This window comes from Coturnix japonica, chromosome 8 (genome assembly GCF_001577835.2).
Source record: "Coturnix japonica isolate 7356 chromosome 8, Coturnix japonica 2.1, whole genome shotgun sequence".
Classification (NCBI taxonomy): domain Eukaryota; kingdom Metazoa; phylum Chordata; class Aves; order Galliformes; family Phasianidae; genus Coturnix; species Coturnix japonica.
Window position 1 is genome coordinate 16945302 of NC_029523.1, and position 15739 is coordinate 16961040.

Sequence of the window (15739 nt, forward strand, 5' to 3'; positions counted from 1 at the left end):
TGAGATACATAACATGGATTAAATTTCTCTCACTGTTGCATAAGTTAGAAATTATTTAAATTTGTTTTGGCTTCATTTAATGCTACTTTGGATGAAATTCTCGGCTCAAAAGGAGCAAAACAAGCCTTCTGTCAGAAGCTGTTACTGCACTTTTTTGCCAGCCACCGAAACTACTATGTCACAAAAACCTTCCTGCCAGCACTGTGCAGTGTGATGCATGTAGTTGTGTGGATGCTTACATCCCAGTGCTTCTTCTAATGTTAAGGATGATTAAATAAACTTAGAGTAGCAGAATTATGATGTGTGTATGTGAGCCATGCAATGTATGTGACGTGTACTGTTAAATCTAGAGAACGTGTGTTATTATTTTAATAGTTATATTTTCTATTAATAATTTAAAAAAATAAACAAAATAACTTAGGAGTGGAATAGTCTCATCCCAAGAAATCACCAAACACATTCTTGCCTTGGTTATAACTGTTACAGATCTTTAATGGCAAAGCATTAGACCTAGCAACACTTTCAGACAGTTCTTCATGTAGAATTACTGCAGCACCAGTGATGATGCTCAGTACCCTCTGTGTAAGCCATTAGTGTAAGCAAGACTCTTTTTACCCTCAGTCAGAAGTCTCCTAAGCGATGGCATAGTACTCCTGGAACAGAGCATATTTCTAAGCGTGGCATAAAGTATTTTTGTAAAAAAAATAATAATATCAAAAAATATACTTTTTTTTATGTGCTGCTTTTTTTTCTCATCTGTTCTTCCTAATCACAGGATACAATGATATGGAGTTAGCATAAATCAGTGATGTTCTGCTTTTACAGACAAGGCTTGGTCAGCCAGCTTGGTTTTGTTGTTCTTCACCTGAACATGGTGGGAAACATTCTGGAAGCTGAGACACAGTATAAAGCTGTCTGTTTTCTTCTCTCTTCCCATTAAAGGAGTGTTGCAGGTGATCATTCTCTGCCTATCCAGAATCATTATTTTTCTGTTTCTAAACCACAGGCTTGAAGTTTTGCTTCTTTATCTCTTAATTAAGTTGAGGTATTAGGTGGAATCTCTCAGTCCTTGAGACACAATAAAGATCACTATTTTGGAATTATTTTTCTTTCAGATGCTGCTTTCTAAATCTTAAAAATTTAGCAGTAATTACGAGAAACTTCATTTCCATAAGGATTGCCTACCAAAATATTCATGCGTGGGGAATTCTTCTTTTGTCTGCACACAACACTGCTTGTTAGAGCCAGAGAGAAAGCATTAGTTTTTCTGTTGCTGACTGAGCATTACAGGGGAACTGAATGTAGTATTAAATTCTTCCAATTAGAACTGAATACAATGGGTTGAATGAGTAAATGCACTGAAAGGGAGCTCGTGTGAGGCACCTAACAGTCAGTTGTGGGGTTCTTGCTCTTAACCATTTCCTGGTAGAAATCCAACATTGAATGTTTTCTGTAAGCCAGAGAGGGGTGACTTGTCCCAGCTGCCCAGAGGCACTGGAGATTGAAAATGGGTATTTTTTTCTTGCTATAAGTGTTGCAAGACGTGTTTCAGCCTGGCTTGACTGCAGAATTTCTGAGGTCATCTCAAGTAGGTGGTAGAAGCCAAAACTGGCAAAGCATATGTTATGTTCCTTGAAAATGCTTGTATTTCTCATGAGTAGTTGAGAGAGAAACTAATTGTTCCTCTGGAAAGTGGAAATGGAAATAAATTAAAGGCTTTTGTGCATATTATGGGAGTGCTCAGTTTGCACTTGAGAATACTGGTAATATGAGGCATTATGTGAATGTGGTGTCATTCATTTAATGTACTGGGTTTATGAGACATCACTTCCATACGACCAGCATACAGAGCTGCCAGGTATAGTATTAAAATATATGAAAAGATACCCAGGCAATGAAGTAGCTATAATTGTTAGAGATGCCATGTTGGAGCTACAATTTCTTTAAGACATGGTATCTGAAATAATTTACTTCTAAAGCATTATCTAAGATTAAAAATGAAGGAAGAGGTTCAGGAAGTGACTGTAACATGTCAGGCTTCAGAGAGTGCTGTGTATCTTCTTGGTTTATTCATCAGAACTGCAGGTGAGTGCATCTGGAGGGTCATTAGTAGCTGAATGGCCATAAACTCTAAGAACTGTTTTATTTCTTACATGCCTGATTCAGATGGAAAATACATACGTTATTATTCTGCATGTGTTTCATAATCCTGTATGCACAAACCTTTCAATATATTATATCAGTCTTTATATATTTTATCTTGGCTGTTTTCTTGATCATGCCATGATCGCCTTTTATTATGCTTTACAGCCTGCCCACTGCCGTGACTTTAAGACAGCGGGTATTGTTTGTACTGTGCTGTAGATATGCTTAGAGCTTTACAGAAAGAGACAGGTTCAAAATTGCTTACAGCTTAAAGTAAACTTCACATAGCAAAATAAAGTTAACAGTGAGAGATTTTGTTTGTAGACTAGCGCCATAAAGGACTCTTATGTTAATCTGTCCTGACTCTCTGCACAAAGTGCATCGATGCTTTGTTTGTATTTTCCCCTTGTTGCGGCTGTATTGAGGTCAGGAAGAGTGACAAAATGAGTGAGCAGAGTAGATAGATGTTTAATCAAAATACTTGAATTATAGGGGGAATATAAATTAGAAGGACAGTAACTACATGTTGGTACATGTTTGTGATTATTGTGAGGTATGCATGATATTGCAGCTGTCATGGAAGGAGCAATATGTGTGTGTCCCAGAGGTCTCAGTTGTTAACGTCATGTGAATTGTTGAGCAGTGCTGCAGATAAAATATCAATACCTACCTTGCTCTGTTTTGGGCAGCTGATATTAGAACTGCTGCTGTTGCTGACAATGTAAGGAAGTTATTTTTAAGCAAGTTATGTGATTTGAGGTTCTTTGCCCACTTTTCTGCTTGTAACAAGCTTTTTGACAAAAGTTCTCCCTGCAGTCACTTTCACTCACAGCAATTATAGTCCTCTATTAAGCTTATACTTTAATTATTTCATCATTCATTGCTTCCATGTGATTTCTTCATTTATTTGTTTTGGTAATACACCGATCTCCATTTATTATCATTGGTCATCCATAATCCTGAGTTGTTAGATGTTGGGAGTCTTTTTGGATTTATCTGCACATTTATTTGGTATTCCTTCAAATATTGAGAAAGTGAATACTATTTAGGTCGCTGTGGAGAGTTGCCTCCAGTGGGGATAACTGAATAGGTTTTCAGTGCATAATGGTATGCAAATAATATACTTCTGACTCACATGGGAATAGACTAAATATATGCACAGGCTTTCTGTGACCTTAATAGATTTGTAGGCATCATAACACACCATGTGCGGCTGCAGTATAGCATCTGATGTACAAATATATGAACTGTGGTGGAGGGTAAAGAAAATTATGAAGCAACTCTGTAAATTTAGTGTGTGATGCACACACCTTATTGTATCTGGAAGTGCATGCCAGCAATATATCTGATTTACTTTGTAACATAAGCAGTAAGCATAATAATAATCTCTGCTAATAAAACAGAAAGTTCTTATGCTTAGAACATACTAATTTGTTACGCTGGTAAAGCTTCTTCATGCGTGACACAAGATGAGACTGAAAACATGCAGGAAAGTGATAAATAAGGTATCCCATTAGATGCTTTCTTACATTTATGATGTTCATGAGGAAAAATAACTTTTATAAATCTTCCTTCTTTTAACTTTGTTTTATATTCCTGTTTCTAGAGCAGCTCAGGAAACAGATGCTGCTTTAAGAAAGCTTTCCTTTAGTGAAGCTTTCTGTGCAGGAGAATTCATTCTTCCTAAAACTTCATTTCACTTAAATTAACTTGTATTTCCACTGAGGATGGCTTATATTAAGCACAAAGGGAGGCTTAGCGGTTTAGACTTCCATCAAATAAACCGCATAACTAAAAAGAGGAGATGCCAAGCCTCATACTCTTGTACTTGAAAGTATTGTGTTCCTGCTTGTGGGAACTTGAGATTAGTAAAATTATAAAGGCTTTGCATTAAAAACAGGGAGATAGAATTAATTTTTGCTTAAGCAGGGAAGTGTCAGAAGCCTATTATGGTAATTTTTCAATTTTGTCTTAACTGTTCACACATTTTAAAATAGTTGTACAATTGAGCAGAGACATAATTGGTGTGTTGTGGTTTCTTTTTTATTTCTTGTCCTTGGGCCATCATAAAACATAGCTGAGGTGCACTTAGAGGCTGGGGAGAAGTAGGTGTGCTAATTAAGTAGTTGACAGTTTTCATATCATAGTGAGAAAATTTGCCTAATGGATTAAAATAGTTTTATAAGAATGGTTCCCCTATTCTTAATTATGTCCAAGTGCAAAATATTGATATCAAATGAAGACAGCTAAGCCACTAAACATTTAGTGTGAACGTGCAATTTCTAGCAATAGAATTTGGGGATTGTAGAGTCCGTCATGCTTGTTACTATCATGGTAAGCAGCAGCAGTAAAACTCTTTATGAAAACGTGTTACTTCAATAGTTTGATTCGTTGCCTTTCTATATAGGCATTGATTCTATTAAAGATGCTGAAAATATCAAAGAATGCAGAGCTATTGCACTCATTTTGTTAATCGTTATGGAATTAAATTTTCAATCTTGTCTGTATCATAACACCTAATGGTACAGCTAATTGCAGTGACTGTGTTGAAGAAGTGTTTTGTAGCTGAGAATGCACTCTATTAAATTGTGTTATGGTGCTCTTTGTATCAGTTGTGGTTTCCATGGAAATAAATAGGAGGCAGTACTTCCAGAGCGACCTTTGTAGATGAGGCCCTATGCAATTCCTCTGCACTCAGTGCAGCCCAGGCAAGCTGAACAGTGTAGGAGGGGACCTTGTTAGATCCACAGGCAAAGGGCAAAGTATTTGTTAAAAAGATTGCTTACTCCTGATTGCACTGGATATAAAAATAACGTTAGCATGTTTTTGGTGAAGGCTTGTACAATTTGAGCATAAGACTACAGTCTGTGCTTTGTTTTACCCGTCACTGAAGATGTGCAGGATCAGAACCTTTCTATAGGAAACAGATTACTGCAGTTACGGTAGATTGTCCAAGATGCAAAATTTAATTCCAGTTTTCTGGTGTCAGTTCAGTGCTCTGTAATGCTTCAGTTTCTCACATACCTTGTATGGTTTCTTTAATTAATGTTTGTACTGTTTACAAGTGAAAGTTTCTCTCCTAGACAGCGTTTATTTCAGTGAATAGTAAAATTAACAGCAGCAGTTCTCTGTTTTTTTGGTTTTTTTTTTCATTCTATCTGCTATATTTCTTCTCAGCATATGCAGAACAAGAAGTAGCTGTTAGAATAAGCTCACATTGGTAAGGACAGAATATGAATGTTATCAATTTTAGCTTGACATATTTTGTAGCGCTGCCTGTGATGGTAGATACTTTGCTGAACATTTTTCCTCAGGTGATGGCACTGTTAGCTCCAAATATATTCACACATTTATCCCACTTAACCGTGTAAGCTTAGTGAGGTGTTCTTGGTGATATTTTGTGTTAAGTTAATTATAGTTTGTTTACCCTTCAGTAGCGTGCTGTGAGGAGCATGGCAGTGTAGCTCACAAGCTCTTGACAGGACTGATGAATGGCTGGAGATAGAGATATTGGCAGGCTGCTCTCTGGTGCTCTGTCTGGAATTGTTTTCCTAAATAATTCAGAGAGTTGAAATTTGATGAAATCATTTCCATTTTAAGAATGGGTGAAAGGGGTAAATAAATGAAGACTCCAGGAATGGGAGAGCTCTGATCGTGTTGTTGAGCAGATAAGACAGCATCTTTTCTCATTGTTCTCCTGGCAGTCCTTTGTATGTGTGTGTGCACTTCAGCTTCCTGCAGGCACTTTTGTTGTCCTTTACCCATCACTGTGTGGCACCTGCCCATAGCCGGTCTGCTCCTGGCACCCTTCCCTCACATGTTGGCTGTTGTCTCTTGTTGACCCAGTGTTTCTGGAGAAACCCAGCTCCAGCACAGGGATGCTGTGAGCTAGCCAGGGATCCCATGTTCTTAGGAGGATTGTGTAGGAGTTCTGCAAGGCCATCTGCAAACAAAGGGCTATCAGGCCATTAGTACTTACATGGGGCTGAGTGACAGTGTGGCACAAGTAGGGCGGTAACCAGCGGTTAGTTTGTGTAGTAGTAAGCTGAAGGGGAACTGGTTTGCTATTAAATATGAAGATCTGTGGTTTAATCTTTTTAAAGGACTTACCTTTCAGAACGATGCTGGTACTGCACATACCACGTATGTTTATCTATGGGGGTACATGCTCAGCTATACTCATTCATTCTTCCAGAAAGATGGAGCCCCAGGTAGCATCTGACAGATGCATGGTGTCATGCAAATGATATGGGGAACAGGAACACTGAATATTTATGACACCATAAATCTGCCATTCTTTCTCAATGGCAGCTTCCAACAAAAACTCTGCAGGAATGAATCTGTTCTCAGGGTCTCTTTGTTTTTTTGACACATCAGGCCTGACATAAATGGCTTTCTGGTGTAGGTCTCATTATGTGCAACCTCTAGGTAAGTTCCTGTATTGCTTCCATGTTTTATGCTTTGTTTTCAAGGTTGTATAGCAGCTAGAACAGCCAAAAGTTTGAGTTGATATTTCAGAATTACTCCTTTTGTTTTTTTTCTTTTCTACTGCTCACAGGGAGAATATACACAACATAAACTTGGGTGTGAATACTTGTCTGGCACAGGAGTGCAAAAATACTGCAAACAACAGTTGCTTTTAAAAGTAGGGTGGTGGTGGGGAACAGATCTATTGGCAGCTGTAGTACACTCATTTCTCACTGAAAATGAAAGTGTGTGGCAGTAGAAACACAGCTATGTTTGATCTTGCTGATATAAATGTGTGGACACTGTTTGCCTCAGTGCTTCTTCCCCTTGTCCATTTTTTTTCTCATGCCTGCCTCTTAACTATAATGCAGTTTTGAGTTGTGCAAGCCACAGCTAGAAAAGCCTGCGTGGGTTTATTGTCACAAAGAGCTCAGGGCAAAGGAGAACTTTGAAAATTAGAGTTGCAGAGATCCCAGAGACGTTTAAAAAATGAGCAGTGAAAAGTACGCTAATAGAGAATATTGATTTGGATTCCAGTTTCTTTAAATGTAGCTGTTAAGGTGTTTGATTAGATTTTGTATTCAATATGACATATTGAGTATAAGATCTAATGTTGTCTAACATCTGTTGTTAATATTGCCTGCCACCTGGAAATGAATGAAGTTACTCATGGGATATCTAGGAAAAAATGCGTGGTTAGAACCATCACTACTACTTTGAAAGGAGTAGTTCAATAATTTACGAACATCGTGGTTTCTCCACATAAACATCATTTGAATGTGAGTGATCAAAATTCTGCTTCATAATGGAAGTTTTGAGGCATGCAATTAATTTTATGAGATTAAGGAGAAAAAAAACAACAACCTGCTTCAGAGCCCATTGATTTACAGGTACTTAGAAGGGCTCACCTTGAGGCAGTGACGCCATGGGAAATCCAAGTGGAGCTCCCTGGCAGGAGGCAGCAGTGCCTGGTGTGCATCTCCCAGATGGGGACGGGATGAGGCCTCTTCTCTGCAGAGCTGGGTTGTTGGTTCTGGTTCTTCTCCCACCGGTTTTGAGTTGCTGTAGCAACATCTGTCCTGTAGAAGACTTTGAGATAAAGCTTCCCTAGGGGAAAGTGAGCAGTGTATGTTGCTCCAAAAATAGTTGTGAGTGTGGGTTGGCATGCTTTACACCTTTCTAGCAAATATAAGTACAAGAAAACTTTGCTCCATGGGCAGCCTCTGCAGACACTTTTCACAACCTTTGTTCTTTTGCAACAGACTTTTCTGTCTGCTTAACCCAACATTTGGGTTGCAGCAGGTGAGTCACTTTTACAGCTGATTGTTTTTGGACGTCCTGGCCATGGAGCTGCAGCCAGTTAGTGCACAATCCTGTTTTCTCACCTCCAGTCAAGAAAGTTTATTACCATGTGCTGAATGTCTTTAGTCTTGTTTTTGCTAATGATCATCTTGTTTAAATTAATTACAAATATTTTTGAGAAGGATGCTGCTTGAAGTAATGGTGGCCAACTTTTAATACCAAGTCTGTTTAATTACTCTGCTCATCTTCTATTTTTGCACGCTTCAGTTGGCATGAAGCTCTGTGTTTGCAAATCTATTTCGTATATCTGATGTGGATTTAAGTGCTCTTTTATGAAAATTATTATCATTACTTCCTAGAAGTATATGAATGAATATGAATTTAAATACAGTTTGCTTAGCAGGCCTTAAGTAGATGTGATTTAAAATATATGTATATATTTATAGTTTTTCTTCACCCTGCAGTGTATGCATGCTTCTAAGTATCAGAATGATACATGTAACTGAGCAGGAAAGAGCTCAGCCCTCTTACCTCAGCAGAGTTAAGAGTTCTGCAGTGCTAGTCTACCAGTGATAGATCTGAATCATTACATCTGCTGGTACAGAGCTGTGTTTGTTGGCTTTGGTTGTATCAAATCACACATCTTAGTTCGGAAGGCCCTGTAGCACAATCCCTGTTTACCAGGCATCGTTCATATGAGTGCTGGCTTGTTTGGAATTGAACTGCTCTGGGTCTCAGGTGCTGGGAAGGCTCCTTGTGATTAGAAGTCTATTATGTATTGTGTCAGAGGTTGGAAGATTAATGAATAACCGTTAAACCACTGAAAGCACTTTAAAGCACTATATAATGCTGAGAGATAACACTGAAAGTAGAAAACAGTAAGTGAGCAGCCATATTTGAAGTAGAGGATCATTTCTAATGAGCCCTACAGATTACATATTTTAGAAGGAAATGAAAAACTGAAGCTGTTATAACAGTATTTGTTTTATGGTGATTGTAGAATTTTCAAAGAATGTATTTAAAATGCAGATGTTGGTAATGACATTAATTTACTTTTAGCTGCTGGTTTGGTTTTTTTTTTCCCTCATGTTTTCCATGAGTTTTTGTTGATGAATGAACTTTCTTCACCATTTTATTAACATTGGAGATATCAGTAATCATGGCACTATGGTTAATAAATATAAACCAGGAGATTAGACAAAAATGCTTTAAATTATTTTGCAGATTAACAGGAACTGTTTGTTCTCCTATGACTTTAATCTTGCTGTGGGCACAAAAGAGGATTAAACTATTACTAGATGGCTGAAATTATTTGATTTCCCCACCCCACTATGGGGACCACAAATCAAGACGGTAACCAACAAATTAGAAGTGCATACTTTACTAAAAGCTCTGACAGTGTGTTTTATGCTGTGATTTAATTGTGATGATTATAAATTTGTTCTGAAATTAAACTTAGTCGTGTGTTTTCTTACAAGAATTGCAATGATTATGTGGTCTGAAATTAGATTGGATTAGATTGGAAAGCCTTGGATTTCAAAGACCTCCATTTTTTTTCAGATTTCAGTAATGGTCTTTAACACAGGCCATAACGTAAAGCAGTAGAAAAATTCATTCAAACAGAGAATGACTTTTAAATCTGCACCCTAAAATATGTGACATTTACCTCAGTGACCTGATAATGGTGCAGGGCACTGCACTGGCAAGCAGCGCATGTGATTTACCTCCTGCTGCTGCTTACCAACCCCTAAGACTGGTAGAGGTGGAGAAATCCACTGAGAGATACACACAGGGCTTCCTCTATAGCTGCAGCTACTGCTAGAAAGCCCCAGGATCCAAAGTGGTGTTTTATATCACCTGTTCTGCAGTAAATAGACCAAAACTGGGCTTAGGGCACTTTGAAACTCCAAAGTTTCTCTCTTGAAGCCCCGTTCAGAACAAGGTGTTGGCATAGACGGGAGCATTGGCCTGTCCTTTTCTTGTTTGGGAATGACTGCATTTCTAGCTGTAATACTGCTATGCTTATACTGTGAGCGTTGCTTTACTGCTGCCATCCAAATATGGGTTCTGAGTTTAACTTTTCTATACCAGTATTTTATTTGGGACACTGATACAGAGTAGAGTTCTGCTGGAAGTGGACTATAGGATTGAATCATAATGGTATTTATCAAAGTGTTTTCCATGTAATGTTTTAATTCTGTTCTGATCTAACATTATACATTTAAACCATTCTTCATTTAATTACTACTTTAGCTTTAGTACTTTTTATTTCTTAAATAAAACTCATTTTAATTGCAATAGCAAGTACTGTATGTTTTACAAAACACTTTCAGTGAAAATCTTGGATACTTTCCATTATGGTCCCTGTAGACCCATCCAGTTTGAAAATACACTGTTTTATCCTCTCCTTAATTACAGTACTTGGAGCAACTTTCTGTTAACTGTTTCTTAAGTTCCTGGAATAATGAGTCTACTAGAACTAAAGACAGTGCGGCAGAAAACTGTTCACAGGAGGAAGCTTGCTGTTGCTTAGCTACCTATCTTCTTAATTTGGAATCTCCAGCAATTCAATAACGACTAGCCCTTAAGCTGCTGAATGTATTTGTGACGCATTGTGCCATTTCTGTGTGCGTTTCACCTGTGTGTTACAGCTATTATTGCGGGGAGGAAAGGGGCATTTATCATGGGGTTGTATTGTAGCAGAAATCACAAAACCTAAATATGAGCAGTCTTTGGTAAAGTTCATATGTGGGTACTGCTACACTGAAATGCAGAGCGGTCTGAGTCAGTGCTGCTTGAGATCAGCCCCAAATAAGGGGAAGTTAGGCAAAATTTTGGAGTTGTGAAACCTGCAGTCTTTTAGTAATACACATTCTCATATCAATGTTGGCATAGTAAAGGTACATAATTAATTGCAAATTAAAGTACTGCAACACTTAATGTTTTTTTTGTCCATGTAGCATTTTATTGTGAGTGAGAAAATGCCTGGCTTTCAAAAATTACCGTTCAGAGAAAGTTACTAGAATAAGATGCTGAATTAGGCTGTGTTCTTATGTTAAATATTGATTTATTATTGTAATGTAAGAATTTAGAAGAAACTTCATGTTCACTTATGCTTTCTAATCAATACAAAGTGACAGTTTATCTAGGGATTGCTTTTGGCCGCAGTACTGGTATTCCTTCAGCTCTTGCAGGTATGGTTTAATGGCTTAGATATGGATCTGTGTAAACCCTTTTCAGGTATTCATAAGGTTTTGATGTCTGCATGTCGCTAATGGAAAATACTGGCATATTTCAATATAATTTTGTGCTCAATTAACCTCACTATTGACTTACAGATGTACAACAGAGTTGCATTTCTTTGCCCTTTTATTGTGGTTAAGTATTTATGTGCAGATTCCAGTCTTCATCTGTAAAAACTTTTTTGTTCTGATAATTTATTTCCAAGATGACCAAGCTCTTGTACAGCTTCAGATGCTTCCTGGGGCACTTTCATGTTTTAAACAGTAAGGTATCCTTCATGATTTAACACTGCATCACATGGCTTTAAGCTGATTATTGCTATGCCCTTGATGTCCCAGTGTAGAGACACGACTGCACTAGCCTTTGTTTCCTTGTGGAATTTCCTGGAGCAGCCTTTAGCACATGGTGTGACAGAATGTAAAACCATACCCATAGATCACCTTATAAATATTTATTCATATAAATTCTTTAAAGAAATTAAATTACGTGATCTATACAAAATAGGAGAGAGAGGCTTTTAGTGTCACTGACTGCAAATTGAAGTCATTTGTCTAGAAGGGTCAGGTGCCACTTTGTGGTAAGGAATTTGTCTGAGATCCAAGAAACAGAAGATTGATAGTACAAAGAGATTGATGAAACAGGCACTGCAATATGCATATGAAGTTATGGGTTAATTAGGAGGATTTAAACAAGAAAGTTCCTCTGCGTGGAGAAGTGTCATGTGCTGTTACCGTCAGAAGTGAGGTGTGCTGGCAGCCTGTTTGAACATTCAGAGTTGATTTCCTGAGATCTCTGTGCGGAGATACATGGCTGTGAATAGCAGTGAGGTGGCAAAGTGGCAGTGACGTACCCGTTGAAGCTGATGAGTGCTTCTTAGTAAGCAGTATATGTTGTCTTTGCTTATAACTTAGGTTTTCTTGTTACAAACATAAATTACAATGCCTGTTGTATGATTCTGGTTTCAGATGAATTGAAATTGTGAGTATTTCTGAGTGTCTGCTCCTTCAGGTGCCTGAGGAGACAAGGCCACTTGTGACCCTTGCTAAGTGCAAGCACAATACTTAAGCAAAAATCTTAACGTTGTAACTATGGAGGTATCTATGGAGCTTAGCAGATGGAAGCTGAGCAATCCACAAACATTGTTTTCTTCTAGGTAGAAGAGATGTTTTGAACGAACAGACGCTGCAAAGTGCTCCTTATTGCCTCCAAGTTCACCAGCCACCTGGTATGTTTACTGGAGGACGACAAGGCAAGCTCCTGTAAGCAGATTTGTGCAGAAATTGAAGCAGTACCATCTCTTCACTTAGAGGATTTTAAATCTGACTTAAATGTGATGAAACCAAAATATGCTGAGTGCCCCTTGTGCCTCTTTCTGTTTAAGGACAGAATAGTGCAAATCGTTTAGCAAGGCAGAATAAAATAACACAGCACTCACTTCAGTGTTTATTATTGTAAGAGTAAATCATCTCTGTCTGCACAGAAGATGTGTAAAGCGTAGGTGCTGAGGGTAAGAGTTGACATAGGTGTGAGAGACTGAATTATACCTCTAAATACCATAATTCTGATACTTTTGTCACGATATTCTTGACTAAAATTTTGCATTCACATGGATTCATCTTAGCCTTAGAGAGACAGATCTTGGGGCATGCAGCAGCTCTTATCTTCCACAATCCATTTTTCATAGTACGTGGAATATCTGAAATTTTTGTAAATATGAGAAGAGGAAGAAGGAGACAGACGAGTTTTATCTTGCCTTACTGTAAAGTGTGTGATAGAAGAAAGAAAAAAGCATTGCAGTGTAATGCTTTTTACCAAAGATGAAAAAATTGTTGAAGGGACAGGTATTTGAATTGCAGAATATATTTCTCCATTAGGGAAAAGCAGTTAGACTCAATGAGGCCTCTGGGAAATGTGACTGACGTTAAAAACAATCCTATTTTGTGTTATGATACTCCTTTAATAATGAATCTGAGCTTTTTATGTGTTTAGATATGTTTATTTAAATAACTGTGTACAGAAGGAGCAGTAGAAAACATTCAAGGTAATGGAAAAACAACACCTCTTCTCTCACATTTTCAATTCCTGGAACTGTTTTTCATACTTGCAACATTCTTCTCTTATATTAACATGAGACCAGATAGGAGAAATTCTGTCCGAACAAATGAGTTTGGACATGTCCTGCCACACTGATACCATCAATCTCACCATCAAAGTTAGTGTCTCAGGCGCAGTTCTGGTGGCTTTCTGTGGTGCTTTGCCTCCCTGCCTGAGCATCAGCTCACTTCCCATCAGCATTTACACCACGTCAAGAAGATGCTTCTTCATAAGAAATACAGCCTGTGTTTTTCTCTGCAGCCAGGATTTTATTTTTTTTCACTTGATGAAGCCCAGTGCCTGTTTCATATGAAGATGTAACCACTAATTGTTTGGTTTTCTCTCTTTTTGTTTGTTTGTTTCAGAAACCAAAACCAAAGGACTGGCATCCTCCTGGAGGGTTTATTCTAGGACTTTGGGCACTGATTATCATGGTTTTCTTCAAGACATATGGAATCAAACACATGAAGCATATCTTCTAAATTTGAGCAAGCAAGACTATTGCACTGACTGCTACCTTGGATTCACTGGTGTCATCTGAGTTCTCTTTATGTATATTATGGTTGTAGTGAAAAACAGAGTTAGCATCTCACTTCCAAGTGTTCTTTTGACATCGTGTCTTCTGCCTTCTTTTTCTGAAGTCTAACACATGGTTATAATATTAGACAAACCTTTTTCTTTTTTTTTTCCCCTCCTAATGTTTTAAGCAAATGTTTTATGCTTTCTATTTGACCATCTTCTCTTTCTCATTATATTTAAAAAAGGGTGAACCTCAACATCTTAGCAGACTTTCTGAGGTAGTAATCTAGAAAAATATGGTTTTTTTCCCTCTGTTAAATGCAGCCCTTAGGCCAGTCCTTTCACCCTAGGCAAGTTTGGATTTAGAATTCTGAGTTGGTGGAAGTGAAACAAAAATACAATGACCTCACTGAATCTGCTTAAAAGAAATGCCAAAAAGAGTGAAACTGTGAGCACGGGGTGACCGCCAAGAGCATGTCGTAGCTGTCATCTTTTTACTCCGTGTGATCTGGATTTGGACGTATTCAGGGTTTTCAGTGCACTGGATTTTTGCATAAAGCAAAACTGACTCTAGGATCAGGATGAAAAATGGTGAAGTGGTACTTTGCATTCGGTAATTTCTGAGCATGTGGAAGATGAGATTTATAATTTAGGTTTTGTAAATTATGTTCGGGCATATTGATTTGTTCTTCTTGGACATGTAATGATGAATGCATGCTAACTGTGTTTTGGCTGTGTAATGCACAGATACTAATAAAGAGAAGCACAAATTTCTGCATGTATAAAAACAGTAAGTGCCAACTAGGTGATGCTTTTGCGGTGTGCTTTTGGAATCTGTTCTCTCTCCTTGTTGTAATAAAGCTGATGTGTACATGGTCTAAAGTTACTAGAAGTTATCTGTAAACACATTATATCAAAGCCAATAGTGTTGTCTTAGAATAGGGTGTTGAGCATTTTCCTATTACACAGAAGATCCAAATCTGAGTGCTTACACTTTTTTATTGTTTTCCGCTTTCCTTTCAGACTGGTTGTGGCAACATAACCTCAGGTAACAGGTAGCAAACTTGTCAGAGACCTGTGTGTATGCAGTGAGTGGCAAGGATACAGAGAAGGCAGTCACTGAGGCTTTCAGCTGTTTCTTGGGACAGATTCCAGAGAGCAGTAAACAACAGAAGTGTAGCTGATCTCCTGAGTCTAAAAACCTTTTGTCTCCCTATATCTTCTGGGCGTGGAGAGGATAAATGTACCAAAGGAGCCATTATCAGGAGGTAAATGCTTGCTGCACCTTGACCTCACTATAAAGTTGTGTTACCTAGAACCCCGTGGTATTTTTTGCTGAACAACAGAAATTGCTTTCAGCATTTGCTGAGCTCCAAGAGCAGCAAGCAAGCTGTATGGAAAACACCAGTGTCCTTATAATTTTATAAACTGTTCTTCTGTGGAAATTATTAGTCATTTCTTCCCAGTCTGGCACTGAGAAATTTTTATATAACTGAAGCAACTTAATCTGAAAGATGAAAGCTTTGTTTGCTTCTCCTTCAGAGAAGGAGGAGGTGAGAAGCTCTGTGAAGCACAAGGAATGGATCTCTTTGTGACTTACTGGCTTGGTGGGGTTTTTTTGGGGTAGGATCTTTCAGAAGCTGTAGGATTGTGTGCAAAACGCACTGCCAGTGTGACTTGTCTTGAAATGCAAAAAGCTGTGTATTCTCATACAACAACCTACTGAGATCTGTTGTAGACTGCTACAGAAATGCAGAGACATAGAAACGTGTAGATACTGTAGAAAAAGGAATCCTGCAGAATTTGTTCTTAGAGGATTTGCTTGCATTCCATTTTTTAATCCAGCTTTTGATCCTCTTTTTCTATTGTAATATGAATATTTTTAATCAAATATTTATTTTATGGGCCGGCTTTGTCACATATTAAAAAATGGCTAAAGTGAAATTGATAGAGCTTTCTGCCTTGCTTC

General features: G+C 38.0%; 1 protein-coding gene across 2 annotated transcripts in view; it reads left to right on the top strand.

The window, feature by feature from the left end:
- PIGK (phosphatidylinositol glycan anchor biosynthesis class K) overlaps positions 1–14656 on the top strand; it is a 59276-nt gene extending 44620 nt beyond the window's left edge. The window contains exon 11 of one of the 2 annotated variants that reach the window (XM_015870255.2): positions 13617–14656. In XM_015870255.2, the coding sequence (XP_015725741.1) occupies positions 13617–13733 (117 nt within the window). In that variant the 3' untranslated portion in view covers positions 13734–14656. Of the gene's footprint in view, positions 1–12310; positions 12383–13616 lie in introns of those variants that run through there. The other variant, XM_032446246.1, reaches the window with a different exon arrangement.
- The last annotated feature ends 1083 nt before the right edge of the window (positions 14657–15739 follow it).